This window comes from Myxine glutinosa, chromosome 11, assembly GCF_964187855.1.
Source record: "Myxine glutinosa chromosome 11, kmMyxGlut1.1, whole genome shotgun sequence".
NCBI lineage: Eukaryota > Metazoa > Chordata > Myxini > Myxiniformes > Myxinidae > Myxine > Myxine glutinosa.
Window position 1 is genome coordinate 930,176 of NC_136271.1, and position 18,225 is coordinate 948,400.

Genomic DNA, 18,225 nt, shown 5'->3' on the forward strand with positions numbered 1-18,225 from the left:
CCTGCACATAAGGTAACCGCCACACCATCATCGAATAGATGCTTCTATTAGCTCTACTGATTGTTGTCACCACGGTTGTTGGAAATAAATCAGGGGCCAGGGGGAAGTGTCCCGTACTCGTTTCATATCGCCAGCCAACAGGTACAGAGAGTAATCATTTTAGATGATAGCAGGATGTGAGTGCGTTCATTAGGTGTGTGAAAGCACTCACTACAATCACCAACAACCTACAAGATATTAGATTTTTCTCAACAGAAGGATAAAAGACGTTCTTAGCCATTCGATCCACAATTGAAGGTGTTGATCTTGATCTTCATGGACTTCTCTTTCCAAGGTTTAATATAAAGGATCATTATTGAACACCAAATTGCTGCTTTATAGTGCAGGCATTTTACGCAAAAAAAAGGGTCAACCTCACACTAATTGCAACAGAAGTAAACTCAACTGATTTTGTATCCTCAATATGTTCTGAATGAGGAAAAAAAAGTGTTAAGGAATTGTATGGGTGGAAAGTTTTGAAAAATGCATAAATATGATCCTACCCAAAAACCGATTTTTAGCCTTTTCTGCTAGATTTGACTGTGCTGTATTTTTTTCCTTGAAGCAAAAAAAACACATACAGAGTATCAGTGATGAGAATTTATTGTGATCACATCATCACACTGATCAACTGCTGTATCCTGAAATTCAAAATGACTGCCATCCACCCTATAGTGACAATACAATACAATCTAAAAAACTGAGCACTCTAAGTTGACATTCGGCAGGTGTATTGCTCAGGACCCATGGAAGTGCAGTGTCAAGATTGAAGTTGTTTGGGTGAGTGGTTCTCGAGAAAGTTCACCTCTTGAAGGTGAACTCAGCAGGTGTTAGTCCATCCATGGACTTCAGTATCGCAGTGCCAACGGACTGTGCTGTATCAACGTTGACGGTGGAAAGGGCATTCTCCCCAGTGGCAATATTCCGGAAACTAGGGTCATTGCTGAATGGATTGTGCTCCTGTAGATAACTGAGAACTGTCAGTGTGTCCTTCCAGTCACGGAATTGCCTTGCTTGAGTCACGGGACCAAGTCATGTCTTTGTTCTGCTCTCCAGTGTTGTAGTTGATCCCAGTGAGTCCCTCCATTGCCTGGTTTACTTCTGCACAGGCGGGCATCGATAGCAGCCACAACAGACGCTGTTGCTCCGTCATCCCTCGCCCTCGTGTGAGCCCACCACTGGTTTTTAAACTTCTCATCAGAACCTGCTCAATGACCAGGTCAGGTGAGAGACCTGCCCATAGGCGATCGCTTCGCCGAATCACGTGGAACCCTTCCTCGAAACGTTGTTGGACTTCTGGGTGTTCAGTCTTGAGGTTGTGCATCTGCTGAAGGTACACCCTGGCAGATTTGGTGTAAAGATTGTGTCCTGATGCTGCCAGATAGGGTAGCATGTCCTGGATAGCCTGCAGATGTAAGGCCCAGTTTCCAGTGCGTTCTGCACTGATGTATTTTCGTAGGATGTCCAGCATGTCCATGTACTGAACCCAGAGAGCTGAAGTTCTAGAGGACTTCTTGGTGGACTCGATGTGCTTTTGAAGGCGGTCTTTGATACTCACTCGAACTTCAGACTGACAAACTTCTTCAGCAGATATAGCCCCATTTATCAGCTTCTCATAGATCTTATAAGCTCCCTCCAGGTCCGCATCTCTGCTTCCATCTGTTATCTGATGATCCGGTGGCCTTGCAGCTGCAGCTGCTTCGGCTGACTCTGAATCTCCATCCTTGCTGTTGTCTGTAGTTCCAGATTGCTGTGGTAGATGGAAATCGAACACGTTTGATAGCATCAGTGCATTGAGGGCTGCATCAACAATTGAGTGTGCACGAACTGCTCGGATGCTTTCCACAGGACATCAAGATTTTCACAGCTGTTCTGGACCTGAAGGTTGACAAGCTTCTGGTAGGTCAGTGCCGTCAAATTGTGCCTTTCGTCTTTGTGGTACCATACTTGTACCCTTCCAACCATTGCCACATCCAAGGAAGTAGCCTTGATCCTGGGGATTGGCTGCCTTGATCTAATTCCAGGGGTTATGGCTGCAATCATTCCTATACCATGGAATGTACCAAGCCCATCAAGCGTGCGGATGTTATGGTCGACATTGTCAGCTACATATTGGACAAACTCTGTCGATAGGTCAGGAATGTTTGTTCCATGGAATTTGGCTGCATTTCGTTCAAACTGGTGCACCTCCTGGTATGCACAACAAAACCCAAGGTGATGAAGAGTATCAATGAGGAACCGCGATGCAAAGTGGTGATATAGTTGCACGCCCAACCCAAACTGAAGTGGTGCTAACATGACTCTTGGTCTAGTTGCCTGCATCATTGCATAAATATTGAATATTGAATATTGTCTGATATTGAATATTGCCATGAATATTGTCTCCCCTTGTTTTACTGGCCTGGTTGATAGATGAACTTCCCTTCTCTTCAAGTGTTGATACTGACGACCCTCCTCCGTCCACAGACTGCTTGCAAATGACACACTGTTCATATGCCTCCATTTCCTGAAAGTGGAAAAAAATATGCACGTTGAAAAATATGCACGCACGGTTGAAAACGTGCATGTTTGGAACTGGATCCTAGTCAGGGATGTGCAGAGGATGTTAGAGGGTTCATAACTCAGAAAAAAGCACTGTAGTTGTGGCGTGCGCGGCGTGTTTAAACTAGTTAGCAGAATATGTACAATGTAACATAATGTAATAAATAGCGAGCTAACTATTTGTAACTTTCTCGAGAACCACTCACCCAAACAACTTCAATCTTGACACTCCACTTCCATGGGTCCTGAGCAATACACCTGCCAAATGTCAACTTAGAGTGCTCAGTTTTTTAGATTGTATTGTATTGTCACTATAGGGCGGATGGCAGTCATTTTGAATTTCAGGATACAGCAGTTGATCAGTGTGATGATGTGATCACAATAAATTCTCATCACTGATACTCTGTATGTGTTTTTTTTGCTTCAAGGAAAAAAATACAGCAGAGGCAAATCTAGCAGAAAGGGCTAAAAATCGGTTTTTGGTAGGATTATATTTATGCATTTTTCAAAACTTTCCACCCATACAATTCCTTAACACTTTTTTTTCCTCATTCAGGACATATTGAGGATACACAAATCAGTTGAGTTTGCTTCTGTTGCAATTAGTGTGAGGTCAAGTCACATTATTATTGGCCTATTATGCATTACCAGCCTTCATCAGGAATTACATTTTAATTTAACTATTACTCGTACTGCAACTTCTTTAATGGCGGCAATTATTCCCATATTTTGTGGGGTTGGCTGGGGAACGTTATTGGCCTGTCATTCACGAATCGGCTGGCCAGGCCTGACATATGATTGAAGGTGACAGGAATTTGTAATTTGTTCAGGGTAACGGCAATAGCGCACACACTCTTCATCTAAGACACCGATAGCACGCCCACTTGTCATATGAAAAATCGTAAATTTTCATCCCGTTAACTTGAAAATGAAACAGCAATTGCACAGTGCAACACTGAATTGGGAAAGCAACTATTTTTGAGGTCAAAAGGTCAAAGGTCAACTCGAGATCAATTCATCTGAAAAATAATCAACTTCCATCCAATTGCCCCAAGCTGTGTTTAAGATCGTCATGAAACTTTATGAAGTTGTACAGGTAGTCACAACTGAGAAGGCTATTGATTTTGAGGTCAAAGGTCATCTTGAGGTCAAATTAGTAAAATCGTCATTTTGCATATGATTGACTTTAAAGTTGTACAGCATTTGCATATTGAGTCACTAAATTGGGAAACAAACTATTTTTGAGGTCAAAGGTGAACTCATGGTCAAACTTATAAAATCAACAATTTTCAAATGAAAAATCATCAATTTTCATCCAATTAAACTGAGAATTAAAGAGCAATTGCAGATTGCATCACTGAATTAAGGAACCAAATGTTTTGAAGTCCAAATGTTAAAGGTGAGCCCAAGGTCAAAATTCGAAATCATCAATTTTCATCTGAAAAATAATCAATTTTCTTATGATTGACCTGACCTTTGATTAAGATCGTCAAATTTAATCTCAATGAAATGGATAATTTGATGCATTTATGGCAACCTTTCTTTGGGGGGGGGGGGGGGGAGGTAGGGGCAGCGGGTTGCAAGTATCATACTCTGCACGACGTCTTTCTTGTTTGTTTGGTTGTGAAGAGGATAGCACAAAAAGTTGTGGACGGATTCAGACAAAATTGGTGGTAAGGTTGGATATGTGACATGGACGAAATGATTCGATTTTAGTGAACATCCGGATCCGGTTCTGGATCTGAGAATTATTTAAGCGATTCTTTACCATTGAGAGATAGGACAAAAATGATCTATATATGAATGAATGATCGTTTAAAGGCCATTTTCCCCACTAGAGCGGGGGTTAGCCTTGCGGGCCCCATGACCGAATGCTTCCCTTTTTGAGGCAATGTTTTTATGGCCGGATGCCCTTCCTGACGCCAACCCTTAGTCGCCTCTTACGATGTGCAGGGATACGGTGTACCTATTCTAAATCGGGGTACACACCGGGATCATTCATCCCACCAAGTTGGTCCTCAATTTGCCGACCTCAGAAGGATGACAGGCTGAGTCAACCCCCCTGGCATTAATGCAGCGATCGACCGGGATTACGAACTCAGGATCCTAGGATCCCAAGCCGGCACCCTAACCGCTAAGCCTTGCAGTGTCCTTGTGTTTTATACTTCTCCCAACCCCCCCCCCCCCCCCCCCCAAGCCCTCTCCCTCCCACAGATCTCCTCGATGTCCCTGCTCTCAAATGTTGTGTTTGTGTGCTTCCCCTTTTCTCCCCATCTTGTCTACCGCTCCCCTTATTATATGTTTTGTGTGTCTGTTTGATTTTTTTTGTGTGATAAATGTCAGCTCTTTCACGAGCCTCGATCCTGTATACAAAAAAACAAAACAAAAACAGCCAACACCAGGCTTTGGACAAAAAGGACAAAAATGATATATAGTACAATATCTCAAAAAGTTGTGGACGGATTCGGATGAAACTTGGTGAACATGTTGGGTGTGTGGCACGGAAGACTTTATTCAATTTTGGTGAACATTCGAATCTGGATCCAGATCAGAGAATTTTAAAAAGTGCTTCTTCACCATTGGGTGACAGAGCCAAAAACAATATATAGCATGATATTTCAAAAAGTTGTGGATGACATGTAACAAAACTTGGTGCATGAATTTGTTAGGTGCCAAGAAGAAATGTTGGTTCAGGTCCGGATCCAGATCGAGCCTATTAGTCTAGTAGGAAGATTAGGTCCCCCTGCACCCCCCGGAGATATACTTCTAATCAGTGTTTCTAGATTGGAAAAAATGTGTAGAAAATGACTAGCTATGGCCCCAAGCTGAAAAAATGTCCCACATACCATTTTTATGCAAATTACTGCTGCCATTATCAAAAAAACGATTTTTGACATATCTCAGCCAATATTGCAGATAATTGAAAAATGAAGGTGTCTAGACCCATGTTTTGAAGGGCATAGATCATGATATAACTATTCATAACATGATTACATGTGTCTATGGTATACTAGTATGCATATTAATGCTGTAATTACAAAATAATCAGTTTTACAAATGATAAGGATACGTTAATACTGCAGATAACTTAACATGGTACATAAGGGGTCTAAACCCAGGTATTTTCAAGGTTAAATGTCAACAAGATGCTCCTGAGTCTTGCATAGGGGCGGGACATTGGCAGTAACATTGGTACCACTCAACTTTTCTTCCCACCATTGACTTTGTATTGCGAGAGATTTTCACTTGCTTATTTAAAGGTTTCTCACCCAGCCCACGTAAAATCTACCAACTCCTGCTGTTAACTCCCAAACATATTTTTTTATGTTATCCAATCACAGTGCAGAAATGACAGACTAGAGATCCAAATTAGTGCTGCTATAGCTGCCATTTTACATTTCCATCCATGTAACATGCGCGCTCGCGCGCTCGTATCAATTGGTAATGTCGCGCGCTCGTATCAATTGGTAACGTTGATGTTATTGAATACCTCAGTTGAAAGTTCAGTCTTCCATTCCATCTGTGTGTTGTTCTTGGTATTCATCCTCCAATCTAGCCAGGTAAGATGCTAACTATAATGTTACTCACACTCTTGACTTCAGTTTCTGCATGAAATCATAAACAGGCAGAATAACAGCTGAGCCAGCTAGCACCATGTTAGCTAACGTTAAAGCTAGCCTCATCTATGTACAGTATGTTCCTAATGTCGGTGTAACTTAAACTTTTGTTAATGCCAAACATGAGACATATCTGTTGACTTCTGTATATGAATTGAACCAGAAAGAGGCACGACAGCTGAGCTAGCTACAGTAACTTAGCACAATGTTTCATTGGCCTAGATAGCTAACGTTAGTGTGGAAGAATTTAGATGTTTTAGCTATTAGCACTTTTGATGCCACTAAACATGGTTTAGTCAGCTAAAAAGTACCCTAGTGTAGAACATGACTCAGAACCTCTGTTACCTCACTGAAAACTCAGAGCCTCCTTTCACAGGCACTTTTAACATCATTCGTGATTTCTTATTTGTCATTTAACAGTGATGGTAGACATCGACAGCAAGCATGCCCAAAAGAAAACGGAGTGTAGAACCTGCAGCCCAAAGCTCTCCTCCTACATGCATCCTTCATGTACCATCCATGTCTGATCATGGGGATTTCACGCCCCTCCGTAAAATTAAAGGATCTGCTTCAGAAAAACTGCAACTGCTTCAAAAGATCCGGGATAGACGTCTCAACCAACCGCATGACTCCCCATGTCGTATGCAATCAGTATGTGATCAGATCCCGGCAACTCTTCCTGATGACCTAGAAAGAGTAGGATATCACAGCAAGTGTTATAAGCACTTTGTCCGCCACTTTCATCGTCTGGGAGATGATACAGAACCAGGGCCATCAACCTCATCATGGCATCACTCTCCTCGTAAACCAGGAGGTTCTGCTGAACCCATCTTCCCGCCAGAGTGTATATTTTGTGAGAAAGTTGAGACCAAAGATGCTCATCGCAATACTGAGAGGCCTACAACCTTCCCATCCTTTAAAAACAAAGAAAATGCATGGGAGCAAATCGAAACACGGGCTGAGAAAATGGGTCTCTATCGACTCCATCGAAAGGTGAAAAACAAAGACCTCTTTGCATGTGAGGCCAAACACCATCCGTCATGTTTTAAAGCTTTCCGCACAGCATTCTACAACTATGAGCGTGCGATTCACAGAGCCGAAGCACCAAAGGAGCAGGCTTGCATGTCAGCCGCCCATGAAAAGGCATTCAACTCAGTACTGGAACACATTCAAACCCAGGTCATCCAGCAGAATAAAGTTCTACAGCTTTCTTCCTTGCGCTTGCTCTATGTCGAGGAACTGAAACTGAATGGATATGAGAACTCAAATTATCGGTCAGAGAAACTACTGAAACGCCTACAGAATGACCCAATCAAGGAGCATATCCACTTCACGAAGGTTGATCATGACAAATGTGATGTCATTTCTTTCTGGCTTGTGCACAGCTCAAACATAACAGTTTCCAATGCTCTCGCACGAGCATTCACACTCGGAAGCACAAACAAGAACCAAAATGTTGCCCTCCAACTTCGCCAGGGTATTCTACAGGCTTTCAGAGAGTGTAAAGACCAACCATGGCCACCAACAGCTGAAGACATGGAGCTCAATCCTGAAGACATCCTACCTCCAGACCTTGTCCGCTTTCTCAGCGTGCTAATGACTGGCAAGGAGGGCATCGAGACAGAAAAGGTGAAGCGTCTGGTCTTCTCCATTGGACAAGATCTGTGCCGTGCAGTGTCAGATGGAAAATGGAAGTTACCAAAGCACATTCTCCTCTGTGTGACTGTAAGGCACCTGTTCCGAAGCAAACAGCTCACCACAATACTACACAGGCTTGGACACTCTGAGAGCTACGATTTCGCCTTGGAGTTGGAAACTGCTCTCGCCAAGGTCCTGGATGAAGTCTCAACTTATCGTACACCACAAATTGTGACAGGAGAGGGCAACCTTGTATTCCACTGTGAGTGGGACAACTTGAATAAAACCACTACCAGTGTGCACGGCAGCAACATTGTAAACAGTGCTGGAGGAATCATGGTGCAGGAGGTCAAGCCCGGGTTCGAGAGCAGCAAGGACCGAATGCTACCTACCATCAATAGGTCACAACAGCGTAGCCTGAAGGTCGACACACCAAAAACTCTCCCACCCTTGCACTTTACTCGCGTTGGCCCGAAGTTCCCTGAAGGCTCATCATTCACACCGCCAGCAGAGAATGACACAGTCTATGCCACTACGATGCAAGAGTACTACATCTGGCTCTTCATCAGATACATCGGAAGCTGTGGCCTGCAGCCTGTGCCTGGGCTAGGGGGTTTCACCTCTGCAACTGGTTCTCCCCCACCCAGCAAATCAACAGTCGACTACTGCACGCCTATCCACCAACCGATCACAGACAACGCAGTTGTTCGTGAGCTACTGAAGCGTTCCGAGGCAGCAACTGCTGAGGTGGGTCAGAGATGGGTCCTGAATACATTTGATCTGGGTGTCTGCATGAAAGCCCTTCCCATCATCTGGCGCTGGCCAAATGAATTTGCTAGTCATGTAGTAACGATTGGACCCTTCCACACATCCATGAACTACATCGGGATGCTCACTGGACACAAGATGCGTGGTTCTGGATATGCAGAGATTCTCTTTGAGGCACAACTAGTAAGATGTGCCAGCTTCTTCTGAAAGTGTGGAGTGGACAAGAGGCAGCTACCAGGCTGGAGAGAACAGAGATGGCTGTGCTGATCGTGGAGGGGAAGGCCCACCAACTTGCCTCAACGAATGGCAAGGTAAAATTGAAAGCCCTTCGTGAATGGCGATTCAATTTGTAATTTTTCCTGAAAAAAAGGTGATTACCTGTGATGTTTGTCTAGATCTGAAACTGGCAGTGACTGGTGATTGAAATGCGGTGCCTTTTTGTGTTTCAGGTCGAGGTACGTGAACTCCCCACGATCTACAGCAACCAGGAAGAGACTGATACCAGGGTGGTTCTGTACCTCCATCATGCTGCTACCATCGGATACAAGAACGCTGTAGTCAGAACACCGGACACAGACATCCTCCTGATCCTGCTCCACCATGCCCACAACATCAAGCTGACGGTGTACCTGGATACAGGGTCAGGGAAGCATCGCCAACTTGTCAACGTCTCTGAGCTGGCAGAATCCCTGGGAGAGGACTACTGTGCCACTCTCCTGGGGTACTATGTGTTCAGCGGAGAAGACTGCACCAGTGCCTTCAAAGGGAAGGGAAAAGTCGGGCCCTTGAAAAAGCTGGAGAAGAATCCCAGGTTTCACAGGGCATTCGGTGAACTGGGTGACAACTGGGATGCCAACCCTGAGGTGGAGAGGCAGTTAGAAAAATTCACCTGTGTGATGTACGGCCAGAGTCGCGAGTCATCAGTGGACATTGTCCGTGCCAAGCTGCTACGAAAAATGGTGGGAGAGGACAAGACCCTCACATCCAAGTCCAAGGTTGATCTGGCTCGCCTTCCTCCATGCCAGTCTGCCCTGAAGCCGCACATCCAGCGTGTGAACCACCGCGTAGCATTGTACAAAAGAGCCGATCAACCTATCATCGAAAAGCCAAAACCTTATGAGGAGCAAGGATGGATAAGGACTGATGAAGGACTGTTGAAACCAATGTGGTCCAGTGGTCCCATCCTACCAACCTCACTGGTGGATCTTCTGAACACAGGAGAGCACGAAGAGGAGGAGGAAGAGGAAGGAGAAGAAGAGTTTGACTCTGACGATTTCGATGAAAATGATGATGACTGACTCAGTGTAGAATCACTAATGCTAATGATGTTTATCTAAAACAAGCAAGAGAAGAGTGGTCACATTGAGTGCTAGGACTATTTTGACAGTTGTAATATTTAGAAAAATAAAACTTTGTGTTAACGTCTGTGTAGACGGACCTTAATATGAGTCTATTATTTCGTAAAACTGTGATTATTTTGTAAATAAAGCACTAATTAGCATACTAGCAAACCATAGACACAGGTGATCTTGTTATGAATAGTTCTATCATGATCTACACCCGTCAAAACATGAGTCTAGACACCTTATTTTTTCAATTATCTGCAATATTGGCTGAGATATGTCAAAAATCGTTTTTTTGATAATGGCAGCAGTAATTTGCATAAACATGGTATGTGGGACATTTTTTCAGCTTGGGGCCATAGCTAGTCATTTTCTACACATTTTTTCCAATCTAGAAACACTGATTAGAAGTATATCTCCAGGGGGTGCAGGGGGACCTAATCTTCCTACTAGACTATATCGGTGGGATACAAAACGTAAACTGTTCAGCCTGGTGGAGGTGTGCGCTCTACCGAGTGCAGAGTGTCTACAGTGTCCACAAAGTCGCATATCACAGGCAAAACATTTCTTTGTCAGGTTGGCTCCATCAGTTGTTCGAAATGTGTCCCACCAATCTCAAAACATATTTGTAAACAGAAAAGCAGGTTTCTCTGAATGATCTTGCAAATTCTGCATCATGGATTCTGAAAAAAAATGCATTAAAAAATGAATACATTATATAAATTAAGAAATTTCCTATGATGCACGACTTTGTGGATACCCTGTAGTTGCCTCTGTATCTGCTCCATGTTGCAGATATTGACGAGTGCTTGTTGGGACATTGTCAACATGGCTGTGTCAACCAAGATGGATCATTCAGCTGCCAATGCAGCCAAGGCTTCTCCCTCAAACCCAATGGGCGCACCTGCCAAGGTTAGTCCAGCTCTGTGGCACTGTGCACCTGTCTCCCGTCAAGTATTCAACAGGGTAAGCACCCCAATCAACAACACACATCACAGATTCTTGCGCACATACAAATTAGGTTTTGCATTAATTTTGCTGCATATGTAGGGTTTGCTGTCAAAAGAATACTATATTACAATTCAAATTTAAACAAATGACTATGCTTCCTGTAGGTTACCAATCGAGTCTCCACCAATCGAGCCTCCACCAATCGAGCCTCCACCAATCGAGCCTCCACCAATCGAGCCTCCATTCAACCGAAAAAAAATCTGTAAAAATTGAACATGTAATTATCAAAAAGCATAAAATTATATCAGAATTAGGGTTTAAAATGGAAAAAGAAGTATGATAGCGGAGATGAAGGAGGGTATGGAGTGTGTGGGAGGAGTGGAGGGAGAATTAGAGGACATTGACAGGAGATTGGAGTATTGGAGTAAGCATAGGGAGGGAAAAGTAATATATGGAGCATATGGGGTGGAGGAATAGAAGGAGAAGGGGAGTGGGGTGGGAATCCACCAAATTTGCGTACATAATAAAGAAACTCTCCCTTTGAGAAAATGATCTGCACTTTGATTGCCATACCTTTGAATTCACTTCCGCTTCCGGTCCGGTCTGGAGAGGACGCTGGCGTTACTTGTTCGCCGCTTCTCCGACTGGGCCATTGTACATAGTTTGCTTTTCTGGTGGTCGTGGCGGATTTTTGACCGTTGGGTCTGCCCTCTGCTCGGTCCCGGCTCTGCTCCTGGCTTCGCCTGCCCGGCTCCTCCACTGTTTCCTCAGGCCCGCTCCCGTTGTTTGCGGCGGTGGCTGTTTGCCGCTGTGGTCTTGATTAGCGGCTGCAGTCGTTTGCCGCTGCGTTTGCCGCTTTGCCTCCTCGACCTTGGCCTCGTACTCGTCCCTTCGCTCCTGCCTGGCATGGCTCTGAGGTACTCCGCCGCAGGGCTTCTTCTGCTCGGTACCCGCTCCACCCCATCATGCATCTCTGCCATTAAATCAAATGGACTCCTCCGACGACCCAGGTACATTCACCGTGGCTCCGGTCGTAAGTTTGTTTATTTGCAATCAGGTCACTCCATCCCCGTCCTCTGGTCGGCTCAGCGCACTCTCACTCTTCGTCCCAGCGCACCTGGTCACAGCAACGCACACGATCGCACCTCCTGCCTACGAACCCTGGCTAAATCACCTGAATTCATCCCTGCTGTTCAAAACAACATCAAGCTCACCCTGTTCAACACCCGGTCCCTCAACAACAAATGCCTCATCCTGAACGAATACATCCTGGATAACAAACTGGACTTTCTCTGTCTCACCGAAACCTGGCAACAACCTCTGGACTACTACACACTTAACCTCACCACACCCAATGGATATTCCTACGTCAATAAACCACGCTCGGAGGGCCGAGGTGGTGGAATTGCCGTTATCCACCGTCAAGACATCAAGACCAACCTCATCTCCATCTCATCTGCTCCATCATTTGAACACCTGGCTTTAAAACTCTCTGGTCGCACGCAGTCAGTCATGGCTGTCGTCTACCGCCCTCCCAAGCCACACCCATCATTCCTGTCTGACTTTTCCTACTTTCTGACCCAGCTATGTTCCCTCTCCCCCTCAATCCTCCTCCTTGGTGATTTCAATATCCACATGGACTCCACTGACTCCACAATAACCACTGACTTCACTGATTTACTCACCTGCTTTAACCTCACTCAACATGTCGACTTTCCTACCCATATCCATGGTCACATTTTGGACCTTGTCTGCTCCACTGGATTAAATTTGCACCATCTCTATGGCTCCGACCTCACCCTCTCTGACCACTTAGCCATCACTCTGACCATCAACATCCCCGCCCCAACACCAAGGCATTATCGCACAATCAACTTCCGTAAGCTAAACGCTCTTTCACCTACCTCATTCTCATCCACCCTCTCTGAAAAAATGTCCACTTCTCCCTTCATTGACCTCCACACCCCTTCCGACCTCACTGACTACTACAACCACACTCTCTCCTCCTGCCTTGACCAGCTTGCGCCTGTAAAAACCAAAACAGTTTCTTTCACCCATTCTGCTCCCTGGTTTACCCCTGAACTCCACCTGATGAAAACTCGTGCTCGCCAACTTGAAAGACTCCGCAATAAAACGGGTCTCACAGTTCACTCCCAAGCCTACAAGGACCACCTACAACACTACAAAGATGCCCTCTCCCGCGCCCGCTCTGCCTACTACTCTCAAATTATCCACTCTGGCTCCGGAAACCCAAAAGCACTCTTCTCTACAATAAACAAACTCCTCCGCCCCCTGAACACCACCACCCAGTCATTCACAGTAGACAACTGCATCTCCTTCCTCTCTTTCTTCCAACGCAAAATTGACAACATCTACAACAGCTTGACCACCGCCGCACCCGCTCCCCCTCCAACCACCTGCCCCCACTTGTCCTGCCATCCCCTGTCTCGGTTCTCCCCAATCTCCCCTACTGACCTCTCTGAACTCCTCATAGGAATGAAAACTGCCACCTGCACTCTTGACCCCATCCCCTCCAGCTTTGTCAAAGCCTCCCTCCCTGCTCTCTCTCCACTTATCATTGCAACAATAAACTCCTCCCTGTCTGCAGGCATCGTCCCACCTTCCCTCAAAATTGCTGCTGTTACCCCCATTCTAAAAAAACCTGGTCTAAACCCTGACACCCTAAACAACTTCAGACCCATCTCCAACCTACCCTTTCTGTCAAAAGTTTTGGAACGCGCTGTAGCCACTCAACTCAAACATCATCTCTCTGCCAATAACCTGTATGAAACATTCCAATCCGGATTCCGGTCCAACCACAGTACTGAAACTGCTCTCCTCAAAATCACCAACGACCTTCTCCTCTCCTCTGACGCTGGCAACCTCAACATTTTCGTCCTCCTCGACCTCAGCGCTGCCTTTGACACCATCGATCACACTATCCTCCTCACCCGACTTGAATCCACCTTTAACGTTACCGGCACTGCCCTCTCTTGGATTAAATCATACCTCTCTGACAGATGCCAGTTCATCTCCATCAATAACTGCAAATCCCCCACTGCTCCCCTCCCCCAAGGTGTCCCCCAAGGTTCAGTTATTGGCCCCCTCCTCTTCATCCTTTACCTGTCCCCGCTCGGTCACTTAATCCGCCGTCATGGTCTCCAATTCCACTGCTTCGCCGATGACATCCAGCTTTTCATCTCCACCAAGTCCGTCTCCACCGACACCCACTCTATCCTGACAAACTGCATCACTGAAATAAAATCCTGGCTTCAAATCAACTTCCTCAAGCTTAACTGTGATAAATCTGAAATAATCATCATTGGCCCAAAAACGCTCACAAAATCCACCCATAACTTTGCCCTCAACATCGACGGTATCCCAGTATCCACCTCCCCTCACATCCGGAATCTTGGCGTCATCTTTGACCAAACCCTTTCCTTCGACAAATACACTAAACAGATCACAAAGTCAGCCTTCTTTCACCTGAAAAATATTGCCAGTCTCGTCTCATCCCTCTCCTCCACGGCTGCAGAAACCCTCATCCACGCCTTCATCACCTCCCGTCTGGACTACTGCAATAGCCTCCTCTATGGTTCACCCTCAAAAATCACCAATAAACTCCAATACATTCAGAACTCCGCTGCCCGTCTACTCACCCATTCCCGGACCCGTGACCACATCACCCCCGTCCTTTACAAGCTTCACTGGCTCCCCATCCCCCAGAGAATCCAGTACAAAATCCTCCTCTTGACATACAAAGCCCTCCATAACCTGGCCCCATCCTACCTGGCTGACCTCCTCTCCAGACACACTCCCACCCGCAACCTCCGCTCTGCTGGTAACAACCTCTTGACCCCCTCCATCCGGACCAAATTCAGATCCTGGGGGGACAGGGCCTTCTCCATCGCTGCTCCCACCCTCTGGAACTCACTACCTCACACCATCAGAGACTCCTCCTCACTCACCACATTCAAAACATCACTAAAGACCCACCTGTTCAACACTGCATTCAACATTCAACCCACAGCATTTAACCCCTGACTATCTCTTCTCCTTCTCCCTCCTTTTGCTTTAAATATTTCCCTATTGATTCTTGTCTTTTTGCAATTGTTGTTTTCATGTATTGTTATGCATTATGTTTGCCACTCTGTCAAAGCGCCTTTGGGCTTCTGGAAAAGCGCTATACAAAATAAATGAATTATTATTATTATTATTATACCTTTGTTCCGCTGACTTGGTTCTCTACTCTACCTGTGTTCTTCTGTCTGTCTGGGAGTAGACACCATGCATCAACAGTGCTTTCACTAATATAAAAAACGAGATTTACCTCTATTACTGAAGGTGGACAGAGGTTGTTTTCACCCATCTGTCTGTTTGTCTGTGAGCATGATATCAAAAAGTTGTGGACGGATTCGGATGAAATTTAGTGCACAGGCTGGGTGTGTGACAAGGCCGAATTTATCTGGTTTTGGTGAAGATTCAGATCCGGATACTAGAATTATTGAAAGTGCTTCCTTACCATTGAGTGACTGGGTTAAAACCAATACAAGGCACATCTCAAAAAGTTGTCATACCTCAAAAAAGGACAAATTGATTTGATTTTGGTGAAGATTCGAATCCAGATCCAGATACAATAATTGTAAAACTTTTCAAGTGATTCTTCACCATTGAGTGATAGGGCCAAAATGATAGATAGCATGATATTTCATAACGTTGTGGATGAATTATGACAAAACTTGGGGAATGAGTTGGTTAGGTGACAAGAACAAGCAGATTAGATGTTGGTCCAGGTCCGAATCCAGAACCGGCCTATTGGTGGGATACAAAATGTAAACTGTTCAGACTGGCGGAGGTATGCGCTCTACTGAGTGCCCTTCTAGTTGGGGCTGTATTTGTTGCTGTTTCAGTTTGGTGTGGGGCATCTTCTACACGCATCTGATTTTGGAAGTTTCTTCCAAGGTGATTGAGGGATACCTTTTTGGTTTGTTGTGTTTTTTTGTTTTTTTGTATACTTAGTCTAGGCTCATGTAAGAGCTAATGCATAAAACATATAATAAGGGGAGCGGGAGACAAGAGGGGGGAGAGAGAGGGAAGCACAACAACAGTGGAGAACAGTGACATCGGGAGATCTGTGGAAGGGAGAGGGCTGGGGAAGGGGGGAGTGGGACACGGAATATACAAGATGGACATTGCAGGGGATTTCAGGAAAGAAATCGGAATTTGAAGGAGGTGGGTTTGGGTTGGATTAATGGGGGTAGAAAAGATCAAAGTTTTGGATGGGGAAGATAAGAGATGGTGGCGAACAGCTGTTTGAAAGACCGGGAGGGAGGAGTGGGATTGAAGAGAGTGAGGGAGTTTGTTCCAGAGGCAGGAGAAAAGAGGAATGAAGGAGTGAAGGTGAGCAGAGAGTTTTAATTTTGGCAGTTTCACCACAAGAGGGTTGCTGGCAGAAAATGATTGCTGGTGTTTCTGCTTGTATGGTGTGGGAGGAAAACTTGAAGATCTTGCTTAAGTTGAGACCACTTCACAAAGGTTCATTGAATCATCTAATAACTAGATAATACTTACCCTGCGCAGTAAACTTGGTGCAAGCCAACTATTCTGTTTTTTTATGTTTTTTTTTTCTTTGATCAAATATGGCTGCCAGACCACGCGAGCAATGACATCATAAATTTATATTCTCTAATATAATTGTTGCGTCGATCACGCTCAATAAATTTCAAACTGATCAGACTAAGCGTTGTCCCTGTCGAATTATAACGTCATAATTACGACACCAATGACGTCATCGTTAACAACACCTATTCCCATATGGAGTTCTTTACAATGAGCCACGTTTCAATTTTTTCCATGCAGCGGTTTTGGAGATATAGAGGTGCAACGTTTTTTTAATTTTTCCAAAATGGTACCCATACCATGTGACTTATTACATCATAATTATCATTAAAATATTCTACAGGAGGAGGCGCTTCTATGGTGACAATTTCGAGTACATCAGACCCACAGTTGCAGAGAAAAAAATATTCTTACCGATTGGATGAAGCATTATCCTTGTCGAATTATGAAGTCATAAAGAAGGCACCGATGACATCATCACTAACATATGTTATTCCCCATGGGGAGTTCTTTACAATGAGCCATGTTAAAATTTTTACCATGGAGCGGTTTCATAGATATGGAGGTGCAACATTTTTCGATTTTTCCAAGATGGTGACTGTACCACGTGACATATGACGTCATAATTATCATTAAAATAGTCCACAGGAGGAGGCGCTCCTATGGTACAAATTTCGTGTCTATCGGACCAACGGTTGCCGAGAAAATGAATTTTAAAAATGCAGACACGCACGTACGCCACACATACGCCACACGTACGCGTGTACGCAACCGAATGCCTTACCTTGCTTTAATCTTCACGAGTGCAGGGTAATAATTACCCTGTGCTCACGAAGCGAAAATCAGGGTTAGGCATTTTTTTTTTTTTTTTTTTTTTTTTTTTGTATACAAGATCGAGGCTCGTGAAAGACCGAACATTAATCACACAGAAAGACAAACAGACACACAAAACAAATAACATCGGGAGCGGTAGACAAGATGGGGAGAGAGGGGGAAGGACACAAACACAACATTTGAGAGCAGGGACCGAGAGACATGGAGACATCGAGAGAACTGTGGGAGGGAGAGAGCTTTGGGGGGAAGGCATGGGAAGGGGGGGGGGGGGGGTGGGAGAGGTATAAAACATATGGACACTGCCAAGACTTCCAGGAAAGAAGTTGGAATTTCAAACAAGGTGGATCTGGGGTGAATTAGTGGGGGTAGAAAAGATCAAGGTTTTCGATGGGGGAAGATAAGAGATGGTGGTGAACAGCTGTTTTGAAGACCTGGAGGGAGGAGTGTGATTGAAGTGAGTGTGGGAGTTTGTTCCAGAGGCGGGAGAAAAGAGGAATGAAAGAGTGAAGGTGAGCAGAGAGCCGAGATTTCGGCAGTTTAACCATAAGAGGGTTGCAGGCAGATCATGTGCGACCTGAAGGAAAATTGGGGGGACAAAGCACAGAGAGAGCTGGGGGAGCAAGGCCGGAGAGGAGTCGGTAGAAGACAGAAAGACCACCTACCTGCCTGCGGTGAGTGAGTGAAAGGCCCTCAGAGATAGCTTCATCGCGGGAGATTCCAATGATTCTGAATGCTTTGGATTCAACAGCGTGAAGCCGAGCTAGGTGTGAGGCAGGAGCACCAGCCCATAGGGGAGAACAGTATTCCATTGAGCTGCGGATGAAAGCCTTGTATGTGGTGAGGAGCTCAGGTGTGCCTAGGAAGGACTTCGCACG

The 18,225-nt window shown here is 45.1% G+C and overlaps 2 protein-coding genes across 3 annotated transcripts in view; both read left to right on the plus strand.

The window, feature by feature from the left end:
• LOC137436346 (fibulin-5) overlaps positions 1–18,225 on the plus strand; it is a 158,577-nt gene that overhangs the window by 52,229 nt on the left and 88,123 nt on the right. For both annotated transcript variants that reach the window (XM_068130036.2, XM_068130038.2), the window contains exon 5: positions 10,742–10,858. In XM_068130036.2, the coding sequence (XP_067986137.2) occupies positions 10,742–10,858 (117 nt within the window). The remainder of the gene's footprint in view (positions 1–10,741; positions 10,859–18,225) is intronic.
• LOC144894216 (uncharacterized) lies at positions 8,805–10,119 on the plus strand. Its single transcript, XM_078786328.1, has 2 exons — positions 8,805–8,914; positions 9,053–10,119. Exons 1-2 carry the CDS (start codon positions 8,858–8,860, stop codon positions 9,899–9,901), a joined length of 906 nt encoding a protein of 301 aa, XP_078642454.1. The 5' UTR covers positions 8,805–8,857; the 3' UTR covers positions 9,902–10,119.

Bases quoted from the DNA above. Each gene is read 5' to 3' on its own strand.
- LOC144894216 (XM_078786328.1), top strand. From the start codon at position 8,858: ATGGCTGTGCTGATCGTGGAGGGGAAGGCCCACCAACTTGCCTCAACG. The intron at 8,915-9,052 runs GTAAAATTGAAA...TTTGTGTTTCAG, and splicing joins TTGCCTCAACGAATGGCAAG to GTCGAGGTACGTGAACTCCC.